A 13,209-nucleotide genomic window follows, 5' to 3' on the forward strand; every position below is an offset into this window, starting at 1 on the left:
TTACTATTTTTATTTCTTCCATGAGAAAATTATTAATAACATTTATGACTAAATAGAAATGATTAATTATCAAAAGAAAATTTTGACCTCATAAAAAGATGTCTATAATGAAATTTCCTTTAAGATTTTTCTATTAATGGCACCATGAAAGAGATACTCATTTTTATAATCACATCATATGCATAAACAAGTTGGACTTAATTTATATGAAACCAAACCAAAATATTAATACTTTACATCACAGTAAAACATATAAAAAATCAAACTAAATAATTAAATATCAATTACATTGATATAATAATATAATATTTAGACATTAAAACATAAAAGATCCCCAAAATATCTAAAACCCAAGAGAATTGTTTCTTATCTGCTCTTGAAACCATTACTCCATAATTGAACAAAATGAATACAATATAATTGTTTTTTCTCAAAAACTTGTGAGATTTCAAATGTAAAATTTTATTGCCTCTAGGAAAAATTGTAATTGAATCAAATATAGGAATATATTTTTAGTTGTCACTCACATTGGAGGAACAACAAATTGCACAAAAATCAATATCAAGAAAGGAACATTCCCTAAATACTTAAACAACATACCATTCCTTTCAATTTCATTAACACTACCAAGCATATTAACATGGTACCTGAATTCACATGTTAATGTGGTGAAGAAAGAGCAGCATGCAATGCAAATAAAACATGGACCACAAAACTAATTTGGATGAATTGATTTGTCAGAGCTTGAATCTTGAGCAAAGAGAAACTCATTCAATTACTATTCTGAGCATGCTAAATTTAAAGGCACAAAACTTCTTCATGTTTTTATTAAGATAGCCCAACATATTTGACTAATTCAAGTCTTTACATATATTAGATATAAAGTACTATATTTCTTATTTGTTAATAAATTTAGTAAAAGTTCTCTTACAATAAATTTATATTCTGCACATTTAAAGACATTAAAAAAGTCACACTAAAAGATTTATTCCCTTTAGAAAATTGATTTGCATATTTTGATTATAATCAAAACCAAAGCTTAAAACAAGAGAGCTATAAATATTCCATATCTATATAAAAAAGCTTCTATTATTAAGAAAAAAATAAGATATAAATAGTAACTTTAAGTAGTATATTCTATCCATGACAGAACTATCTCTAAAATTTGCCAAGAAACAACAATAACATTGTTGTAGAAAGAAAGAAACATTTTACATTTATTAGAATAAGATAGCAACTATATTTGATTATGCAATTAAATCTCATAACAGTCAGATTAAAGTTCTAACAAGGCAAGACATCAAATGCTACATTAAGGTTATTACTCTAACATAAGAAGATTAGAATGCAAGCAATAAACTTGTTTTGAACATGGTAACAAAAGGAAACTAAGTAGTAAGGATAGGGGGAAGGTAATCTGCTTTGGCGCCAAGAATTCGCGCTTTCGTGTCTGGGAAGCATTCGAATCCCGGAAGAGTTGTGATGTGTCCCTCACTGGCAACGCTGATCGGGTACCGGAGCAGGTGGCCAGGAAGGTCATGCTCAAGTGACTCCTTAGAGAAGAGATCCCAATACTGATCAGCAACTTTGTTCACCCTGCTGATACATTCTTTGCTTTCTGGCCTCAGGAATGAGTCATGAAGCATACCAAGGTGTTCATACCACAATGCCATTCGGAAACCATGGATCTGGCCACGCGCCGGCTGCCTGGTTGCCAAGTGGTAAGGCTGGTAACCTCCCATGGCAATTTCGGAGTCCCTCGCGCCGTCCATTGATCTTTGGTTGATGTTGGCTGATCCGATAATGATGTATTCATCATCAACTATAGACAATAAGGCCAAAACAAGTAAGAAATTATGATGATAATGGTAAAAGAAAAGATAGGACTCTTAATTTGACTCACAAGGATATGTTGGAATAAACAGTTTAGTCAAATAGATCAAACTATCTAGTGATTGAATCGATATAAAAGAAATCCAATGATGTTTGCTGTTATGAGCTATGCAGGTATTTTAATTTAGACTTCAAACTCAGGTGCAGTTAACTTCATGCGAAGTTGTTAGCTGAGAGCTGTTACATGACAATTTAGTCAAATCTGTCAAATCATTTAACGACTCTCAGCTATCAAGTGCTCATGAACTTAACTGCACCTAAGTTTTCACCACTTACCAATCATCATCTTGGTATGAACATAAATCATGAAGCGGCGCGCCTTTTGGGCGTTCTCATAATCCGAACCAGGCTCTGGTTTTTGAGAAGGCTGATACTCTCCATCCTTCTTCACCTCGCGATTACCAAGGCAGAAGAATGTCAAATAGTTCCGAGGATCGTCCTCAATACCCTTGGCTTGGAGAGCCTCAGTAATGTCCTTGTACATCATCTCCATTGTCCTTCTTTGCCAGTCCAATATAGCCTGAACTGATGAACTCTCCGGCACACCTTCCGGCCACATTGGGACCACAACATACACAGCAAATCGTTCCCCGGCTTCAATCTTACTAACAATCTTAAGGGAAAGCTCCCTTGGAATTAGATGCAAAGCACCAATATCTTCAGGCTTAATATCCTCAGGCTTCCAGTTATAAGAGCTTCCAAGGAAGTACTGATTTTCGATATAGATGAAGTTCTTGGCACGGCGAATGGCATGGATATAAGCATCTTGAATACTACGGTCTATGATGTTATCCTTGCCACTAACAAGGCCTACTTTGGCAGCCTCTTCAGGACTATCAGGGAAACCGAAAGCAGCACCACCATCAATTGATCTGAATAACTGAACATTCCATGTCTCATGATCTTCAGGAAACATCACAGGGGAAGGGGGAACAATGGAATTTTCGAGCTCTCTCATATGGAGAAGTACATCCTTTCCACCTTGCCTCCTCCATCTCTGCTCAAAGTTAAACAGAACATCCCAAGCTACCGGCCCTTCGAGCCGGCAGTGGATATCATGCCAAGGCTCCCTAGGACCGCCTTTTGAGATATCAGCACCAGGAAAGTTAGGTTGATGAAAATCATCATGGTGTGCTGTGTCTAAGGTTCTGAAGAGTGAGTGGAATGCTGTATCATATCTTCCATCACAAAGATCAATACCCCCAACAAAACTCACAAGCCTTCGCATATGTGATCCTTTACCCGGCATCTCACTGTCCACAACAACAATCTTCTGGTGATGAGTAAACATGGTAGAAATTTGGAAACTCTGAACAATGCTACCTCCATCATCAGGATTTCGGGGGCATAAACAACAGTTTACTTGAGTGTTAGAGAAGAACTGTGCTGTTTCTTCATCATGAGTAGCCATCAATCCATCTTTTTTCAACAAACCAACCGATGTTCTATCGTCCCAAACAAGCATCAACACCTTAACACCTTCACTTGCCTTCTTCTTAAGAAGCTCGCCGAGTGTTGAATCTCCACCGGCCTTTGGCCTCCTAGAATCCCTTACCAAGGAAATCTCGGTATAAACAGACCAACCAGTAATGTATATCAAGTGTTTTGCATTTGTGATTGCATCAAAAATATCCTCCCAGCACCTGTGAGGCTCATAAGTCTTCCCTCCAGCAAGTGGAATCTTAGGGATAAAGTTTTCAGGCACATGAGCATCTTGATACAGAGATACCCTGCATCCTTGTCTTTGTGCAAAGAAGGTATAGGGAACTCCAGGAAACTTAGGACTCCTAATGCCTCGACCCCAGCATCGATCTTTCCTGATATCAAAATATTGCAGCCTCACATGGATCTTTGAATCACCTTGTACTGGTTTTTTGTTCACATCCAAGATTTCAACCCATTTATCAATCTCCTCACCCTGCAAGACCTCCTCCACAGGCACATATGCTCTTCCAATCAATGTCGCCCCAATAGGATTATCATCTTTCACAGTGAATATGATATTTGAAGCTGTATGGGCACAGTAAATGTGAAAAGACTCATTCCATTTTGGATTATGATCATTCAGTATTTTCCTAGTCCTTCCCACTCTTGCTTTCTCTAAATCAACAGTTGCATAGATTTTTGGAGCTCCCTTTCCAATACCAACAGTCTCCTCAATATTTTGCCTGATCTATAGTACAACAACATACACAAAATTAATCACTAAATGAATCAACAATAATGAATGAGGAAAACCAAAAAAGGAACAAAACTAAAGCAATTAAGTATTCTCTTTTCACTCTTATGCATATATATACACACTAAAGTAAACTCAAAAATAGAAAGACTCAAGTTCTAAGAAATAGATTTAGTTGAATGAATACAAGGCTATTTCATCAATGAACTAGGATTTTTTCTTTAACTAAGATCTGGTTCATAATCCTTGGATACAATTACAATTATGCTAAATGTTTAATTTCAACAAGCCTCACAAATCCATGAATCAATCACATGATTTATAATCTCAAACCTTGATTTTGTGGAGGATAAAAAAAGAAAGAAAAAATGAAAAATAAAAACCATGTTACTTTTCATCATGGACCAACCATAATTTGAAAACTATAAACCAAACACGTCCTATGATCTTACTATAAATCAACATTGTTCTGGTTTATTGTTAAAAAAAAAAGGACTTGCATAACTGCCAAAGTTCATTCCAGTTAAAATTTAAACAAAAGGATATTGAACAACTGGTTCTACTAGAACAGCATAATGAATCATAGAATCATCATCATCTTATTTTATTTATATTTTTATATATAATAAAAAATTTTGAGCTAAGATTCACTAGAACACAACCACCATCCATGGATTTTTTCAAATTCAAGAATTCTCAAATCAACAACAAAAATAGAAACAAAACAAAACATTTTCAAATCATAAACTACAGCAACTAAGAGCCCAAAATAGGATCATCTGATTCAACATGGATCCAAAAAATAAAAAATAAAAGAATGAAAATAAAACAACATTTTTAAAATAAAGAAAAATACCATGGTAAAAAGATTTCCACCCGAGGCACCACTGATCGTATCGACTTCGTAAATTGTAGCATGGAGAGTCCCATGAAGCATAATCATTGCCATCTTTTACCTACGAAAAGTTAAAAAAACAAAAACAAAAAAACAAAATCACACCATTTCCATTTTAAACCAACCACAAAAAACCATCTGAAAAAACACTTCAAATGTACCAATAAATCACGCGGGATTCGAGTGTTCAACACGAAAAGATACAAACTTTGAGGTAACAAAGAGTGTAGATGGAATTAAAAGGTTCAAAATTGAATCAACGTCACAATAATGGAGAATAAAAGGAATCGACAAACAGCTTTTGAAAACAGAGAAAAGATAAGAACTTGAACGGAGAATGCAAAAGAGAAGAAGAAAAGGATAAAAGGGTGTGTGAGAGATCCGAGAAAGGAGCAAGGAACTATGGTAATGGAGAGAGTGTGTGTGAAGAGAGAGAGAGAGAGAGTTTTTGGTGTGTAAGAGTCTCAGCTTTAAACGAAAGGCAAAGAAGAGAATCAAAACAATGGCATGCAAAATTATTAAATAAAAATAAAAATATTTAATATTTAATATTGATATTGTGTTTATTTATTATTATTTTTACAAAAACGTATCTAATCTCTTGGTAGGATTGCCAAGGAGAATCATGTCCTTGACTTGTTCCTCTTCTTTCTTCAGGTGGATTTTGTTTGCATTATGATATGGACTAAAAATAATCCGTTATTAAAATAATCAATTTCTTTATAAATATTAAATGGCATTATTATAAAAGTGTTTTTTTAAGTAAAGTCTCGTGTATAGTTATTTTTATATAAAATTAATAATTAAAAATAGTTAGATAATTTGACGTGTTTAACTAAATTATCATATAATAATTCTCAACTATCTATTCTGCACATGAATTTTTACTATATTTTTAATCATCTAGCATGTTGAATAATTTGAATTATATGAAGTGATAGGAACATAGGATATCATTGGATAATTAACACACTCATGTAATAACTAAATAAAGAGAAAAAACTCTAAACAGCCCTGACAATTATCTCGAATGATAACGAGGTTCTTAACAAAAGAAAAAATACCCAATCCAATTCCTGAGTTTTATTTTTATGGGATTGATTAGTTCCTGTGTTAATATTTTTTTTTCATACAGACTAATCAATCCTCTAAAAATAAAATTTATGAGCCGAGTTAAATATTTTTTTTACTAAGGGCCTCGTAATTTTTTCGAGATAATTGTCAATTGTCAAGGTTCGAATTGGTATTCACTCCTAAATAAATGAAGTTGTACAATCCACTTAACTGAATTAGTAGGGTATTTCTAACTAAGACATTGAAAATATCATCTCTTCTTGACCAAAAGAAAGCAATACAAAAGGAGAAAGTTCATCATAAAAACAACTTTTGACAACAAACTTCCTAGTATTAGGAGTACAAACGAATCCACTTTGTAATGTGGTTGTAAATTGCAACTACTTTAACCCTTGATGTCAATTTTATAAAAGAAAACAAAGTGAGGAACCAAAATAAAGGATTGTTGTTGTAGAAATGTTGTGACCCATAATTGCTTCTTTATTTACTTAGCTTGTAATGTCAATGAGGTGATGATAGGATGTGACTTTGGCACTCTAACATGAGTTCTCACATTAGAAAAATGTGGCATAAAGAGCTACTCTCATTTGAGGGGCTAGTTAGAAACTTAGAATGGTTACATTGTTCGCCTCTTATTAAAATATTTCATTCTAATACTCGAGCATTTTTCAATTCATAGTGAAACAAGTTCACTCACAAACTAACCTAAGTTATCATGTTCTCACATCTCTTTTGTATGTATTCTATTATTATTAGTATTAAAAATAATTGACAATAAATGAGAGAAAATAAAATATTGATTTTTATATACAAAAAAGAAGATATACAATAAGGTGGTGCAAATATCATTTCTTATTTATAAGACTATTTTAATTTGCAAGTAACTTAGAAAGTTTGGTTCTTTTTCCACAAGAACGTGCGTTTTAGTCATGTTGACTTGGTGGTGCAACGTATAATCTTGTAAATCTTAAAAGAAAATAACATGTTCTTTTTGGCTTTAGTCCGGTAAATTATATAAAAAAAAAACAACAAAAAAAAAACTTTCATCAAACTAATACTATCTTTTAAAAATATTTTTATCGTTTTATAATTACTTTTATCATGGTATGAATTTTTCAATTGCAATTTTTTATAGTTTACAACATTTTGGTTGGATTACAACATATCTCTCCAAACTTTGGTCCAAAGAAGATGGGAACAAAAAGTAACATGATATCATAATTGCTTTCATTACCACTTCCCTTTGTGTGGATCTTCAGATGATGTGCCTTGTATAGTATGAAATGAAGGATAATGTTATGGTGAAAAGTGATGTTGAATGAAGAGTGAAAATCATGTTTTTTATAATAAGAAAAAAATAAAAAAAATTAAAGAAATAATATATAATACACACTTCTCTAAAAATTCAACAACAATCTTTCCTCTTCACCCAACTTTACCCTCCCTAAAATGAAATGTGTAAAGCTTAATTTAATGGTTGGGACTTGGGACTACTTGTAAAATCCATGGATTTAAAAGGTGAATTTCTTTAAACTTAAGATACTTGATTATATCAAAGGCAAAAACCACCAGAGTACAGTATAAAATCATGCTTCAATGTAACATTGCCAACCCATCAAGGCCTATAAAGTGGTTTATAAAAAGAAAAAGTCACTAATCTGATTTAGTTCTTAACATTAATTTTATCCACCATACTAATGAAAAGGGATGGCATCTTCTGAGACAGTATTCTTGGAGGTTTAGACCATTGACTTGGATTTGGATTCATTCATGTTAATCTTTTGAAGTTATCACCAGCAAACCCAATGCACCAATCAGAATATACTGCAAGAAAGGAAAAACAGCTTCTCATAACTCATAAAATACTATGAAAAAAAAATGCAGTTTAATTGCCAACACTTATCCATTACTATCTATGTTCTCATGTAGATTTTAAATGAAATCAAGTATATTGGAAAATGCTAGTTACCAAATAATATGCTATGCTTATTTTTGTAGAAGGTTAGAATAGTTTGAAGTGATATATAACAGAAGAATGGTACACGAGAAACGAACCTTGATGATAGGTTTCTCGGTCATAATAATCGTTACCCAACCGACATAAGGTAAGAACCTGCCATTGACATATATAAGAAAATAAGCATTGTTACAGCCATTAGATGAAATAAGCATAAATATCTTAGTTTCATACTATCTGTCAATCAAGCATGCTTTTTCATAATATTAGAAAACCGTCACACGGGTAAGCTAGGGTTAACCATTAGCATTGTGCTTCTTCATACATGATGCCGGAGGATGAAAAGTGTTTCAAATCGAGAACAAGTGTAGCTAAATTAAATGTCATACCCGACGGCTCTACCCATAATGTGGTGTCTTTGCAGCCAAAGCTGACCTTGGGCATAGAGTAGCCTGTCATCGCCATAATTGTTGTCACCTGTAATCAGCAGCAGAATACGCGACATTAGAGTAACAGATTAGTGTAAATTGCACAGATAATTAAACAACAATATGTGATATTAAATATTGGAGAAAGAGTGAAATTAGAAAAATGGAACTATAGATGGTACTCTATAAAAATCATCTACTCATGTAAAGGTTTCTACCTTTTGTGAGAATATCAACCTCGCCATCTTGCCTTTCATGAACCTACAAAATAATAGACACTCTTAAATAGGAAGATTTTAACCATCACACTACATGATAACAGAACCAAGCCGTTTATCTTTTAAGACGAAGAATTATCCTCAGAATCTTGGCAACTTTTCAAATGTTGACTAAATAACTTCTTCAATGACCATTGATCAGGAAAGAGAAGATTGATTTAATCAAATTATAATTCTTTGAAAGCAAAATCAGAGTGTGACAGACATCTTTAGGGGCAATAACATTGCAGAAACTAAGCCCCCACATGAAAAAAAAAAACATGTTGAATTTCAATTTGTGCCCCTATGACTAACTTGATTTTGATTTCAACAATTTGAAAACTTGAATTATCATTATTTTACCAAAATTTGTCAAAGCAGATTTGGATCCTCTCATTTGAGGTCGGTATATGACTTGTCACATAAAGGGAGACTGATAAAAGTACACAACCACGTGTAAAAAATTTGGAGACCTAAGCAGTAAGCAGATATTGTGGTTCCGAACACTATTTTTTTTGTGATTATCTATCTCCTCAAAAAACAAGATGAGACCCTACCAACAGAATATCCAAACCATTTGATCTAAGAGTCACATTCAACACATCCAAGTTGATATGCATGTACCAACTGCAAAAGATAACTCCATACCTTAATTACACGGTGAACAATAGGGATCTCACGGCCCTAAAACAAGGTAAAACCAAGTAAAGTATGTAAGTCAAAAGGTATTGAGCAAAATATTAAGCAGCAGGGCATAAATATAGTAATTGCAAGAACAAAAAGATTCTAGTAATCAACTGAATGTTCATGTAAGTAAATAATTAAAATTTTCACTAAGCCAGGCATAAAGTTACATAAACGTGTGAGATAAAGGTAATAGCTAAACACTAAAATAAATTTTCAATGAAGTCTACAACACTTACCGCAACTTTGCTAAATAGGAGAATCTATTGAACATTCTCAGCAAATAACATAACATGAGCATGGATAAGGAACATTTCCATTAATTTTCCATGTACTTTTAGTAATAAACCCAATTCACGAATTATTCACCTCAAAATTTTACAAATGTACCAATCTTAACTAAATATCAGATTCCCTAAGTTCTCCAATATGATAAACTCCATTTGAAAAGAGCATGCTACCTGCCTGCCACCAACAGGGATCTATCTTATTGAAGATTGTAGCTATAAAATAAGATTTGGGAAAACAAGACATTGCTGAGTTGGAGAAATTAAGAACAACATAAACTAAGAAGCTCAGCAATGAACAAAGCCGTCTAACTGAGGAAGAACAGAGAAGTCACATACAATCACACATATAAATGTTACTGATATTGCAAACAATATATAAAGAAAAAACTGAGGAAGAACTTACATCCACATTAAACACAACAATCTCCCCTGCACGAATTGGATCTTTACTCATGTGCAAAAATAATATGTCACCCTGCATGTCAGATGTAAGACAAATATGTTAACTGAACAAAGAAAAGTATATTTGATGTGCATATATTTTTAGCAAATAGAAAAGTAAATTTATAACTAAACAGTGCGGAAATCGAATTCAGAAAAAGGTGGAACATTGCTCATTGCATATGTTTGAACTTTGAAACAGAATTGCTTATGTAACCCTACTTCCATACAATATATTAACTGACTCACCCGCTTAAATCCTGGTTCCATGCTTCCAGAAAGAACAACAACAACAGGAGATTCGCTTCCAGTTATGCACATCAATGCCTTCCATATTATCAGTGCAGATGTAACAATCATACCTGAGGCAGAAAAGGCGCATCAGTAAACAGAAGTTACTCGGATTAAGAAATAGAACAATGATCATGGTCTCAGCTTTACACCTAAACTAACATTTCACAACAACAGAATATCCCTATATACAACCAACCGATTTTCTGAATAATGTATTGACTAACCAAAGGTGACAATCATAACCATTACAACTCACAATAATCTCAGAGGAAACCATACGAATAAAAACTTCAATGGAGTAAGCTATTATTTCAGAACAAATTATTTGCAGTAAGCTATTAGTTAAAATCATCTCTGTTTGTCTCCTTTACAAAAGAATTAAGGAACACACAATTATCCACAACCCCTCTTCCAGTTCTACACTAAAAAATCAATGAATAACAAAAATCCCGAATCCACAAAAGACTCAGCTAAAACCCTCATCCAGAAATGCATTTGTTCTTATTGGAACAGTCAATTGCTAGAGGAAAAATTATCCATCCAAACAGCTAAAAGATAAGACTTTTATCCCCAAAACCCAATTTTCTGAAACTTTGGAACTGACCCACATGATTATAACTCCCAAAAAGTGCTTCAATAATTCAAAGTCCAGATTTTTTCGAGCAAAAGAATTATGGGTCAGACAGAGAAAAGAGAGTGAGACAAGAACAAACCAAGGCTAACAGCTTGAGTGAGGAGCTGACGGATCTGAATGGATTTGATGGAATCCATAGTCTCACCGATCCAACCCATTGTTTCTTTCGATTCTTCCTTGTTCTTCTGACTCAGACACACACACGAGACTGTGCAATGAAAGTGGGGGTGTGTGTTTGATTCAGCAAAATGGGGGTGTGTCTGAGTGTGTCAACCCTCTTTTCTTTCTTTCTTCTTCTTCTTCTTCTCCAAAGGCCAAAACCCGCCTTCAAATATATATTTCGCAATCTGGGTCGTTCCCATATTGCAAAGAACTCTCTTTTATTTATTTATTTTTTATGTTTTATTTATTTTATTTTAATTTAATTGGTACTCGCTCATGAGAATCATTATTGAATAATACGTAATAATTAGGCTAAACATTTTTATTACGGAAGATAAATGTATGCAATTCAATTCTGTTAGTGGTACATGTGATTTTATTTTAATACGAGAATAAGTAATCACAGGTCTGATTACTTTGTAAGTTAGATTTTCAAAATTTTTTTAATATCAAATCGGAGGGTTTGATTTTTGTTCTTAATAAATTGCATGGTTCGATTTTTATTTTCAAAAAAATCAAAAAGTCAGATTTCTATATTTTAAATAAAAAAGTTTCACATTTAAGAATAACACATTTATCATTCATAATCTTAAAAAACATTATCTTCACTCCAATATCAAAAATAATTTGCGTAATAATTAATATAGAAGTATATAATAATTAGACAAAAAAAATTCTATAAAAAACGATGACCATATCTTTTGAAAAATGATAATGTCACTTTTATTTTTCCTCACATAAATTTTTTGTATTGTATTTTATATGAATTTGTAAAAAAAAAAGTGACATTATTAAAATAAGAGTGACATTATCATCTTATTATTTTTTTATTTATAATTATATATGTTGTTTCATTTAATTTTTTAATAAAATAATTAAATTTGTTATAAAATAACAAAATATTAAATACTAAATGTGTATTATATGGTAATTGATTAATGGTTAATTTTGCATATCTATATAACATAATTGTGATTAAATAACAGTATTAAAAAGTTTGTCTTTATAATGAATTAAATTCATTATTATTTTTTTTTAAAATGAGAAACTTATAAAAGGATTGAAAAATCTTACACACACAAGTTTGGTTTTTAAAATATGAAAATACTGATAATTGTGGATTCAAAAAGTATTATAGCAAGTCAAACCCCAATTATCAATTACTATAAATGTATTACTAGAGAGTAATGAAGTAGACCAATGAAATAAAATTCTTCAATTTCTTTTTAAAAAGGGAAAAAATTGAATCATGCGGTGGCTATTTTTTTTATATACATAAATTGTTTTAGTATAAAATACGAGAATATTTAATTATTTTATTATTTTATACTATTATGATAATAGTATACATCATTGATAAATATTACAAAACATGAGTGACATTTTATAAAAATTTATAATAATATATAACACAGTTTAGATTATTTTTTAGAAATTCATCCCTAATAATTTAATATAAAAAAAAATTCTCATGCGGTGGTTATGCTGGTGAAAAAGAATATTAGGCTTTTCAGAAGTTTAGCTTGGGACAAGCACCAATGTCCCAGCAGATTTTTTTTTCCCTGAAAGAGATAATATATTACACCTAAAACCACTAAGAACATGTTTATAGCAATTAGCAGGATGTAAACCAACCACTAACCATGTCAACCCGCCTTTTTTTTAAATCAAAGATAGGAGACTCGAACCCGCAACTTCTTAATTGAGTATGAGGAGACTATGCTATTTGAGCTATAACTCATTGGCATATCAACCCGCCTTTGACATCAAACTGATCAAAGTAAAATTTATCCAGATTGTAGTCCACTTTTGGTATGATACACATTTCTACTATTTTTTAAGGTATTATTCAAAATGTAATTATAAGATTTTTTTTGTAGACACAATGCAATTATAAGATATATGAATAAATAAATAAATGCCCTTTTTGAATTTTGCCAGTTCTTTCTTTTCTACGATCGTTGTACTTTATCAATGGACTTAAAAAAGAAAATGTTTAATTAATTTAAATAAAATATTTT

General features: G+C 32.0%; 2 protein-coding genes across 2 annotated transcripts; both read right to left on the reverse strand.

Annotated features, from left to right (window-relative positions):
* Positions 1,243-5,411, reverse strand: LOC107618309 (phospholipase D alpha 1). The gene is made up of 4 exons (XM_016320338.2): positions 5,129-5,411; positions 4,929-5,028; positions 2,170-4,066; positions 1,243-1,822 (listed from the first exon to the last, which is right to left on the reverse strand). The coding sequence occupies exons 2-4, from the start codon at positions 5,019-5,021 to the stop codon at positions 1,389-1,391; spliced, it is 2,424 nt and encodes an 807-aa protein (XP_016175824.1). The 5' UTR covers positions 5,022-5,028; positions 5,129-5,411; the 3' UTR covers positions 1,243-1,388.
* On the reverse strand, positions 7,539-11,405 carry LOC107618310 (signal peptidase complex catalytic subunit SEC11A). Its single transcript, XM_016320339.2, has 8 exons — positions 11,106-11,405; positions 10,348-10,460; positions 10,061-10,132; positions 9,332-9,367; positions 8,645-8,687; positions 8,388-8,475; positions 8,097-8,154; positions 7,539-7,865 (listed from the first exon to the last, which is right to left on the reverse strand). The coding sequence occupies exons 1-8, from the start codon at positions 11,182-11,184 to the stop codon at positions 7,815-7,817; spliced, it is 540 nt and encodes a 179-aa protein (XP_016175825.1). The 5' UTR covers positions 11,185-11,405; the 3' UTR covers positions 7,539-7,814.

The sequence above is a fragment of the Arachis ipaensis genome, chromosome B09, assembly GCF_000816755.2.
Source record: "Arachis ipaensis cultivar K30076 chromosome B09, Araip1.1, whole genome shotgun sequence".
Lineage (NCBI taxonomy): Eukaryota > Viridiplantae > Streptophyta > Magnoliopsida > Fabales > Fabaceae > Arachis > Arachis ipaensis.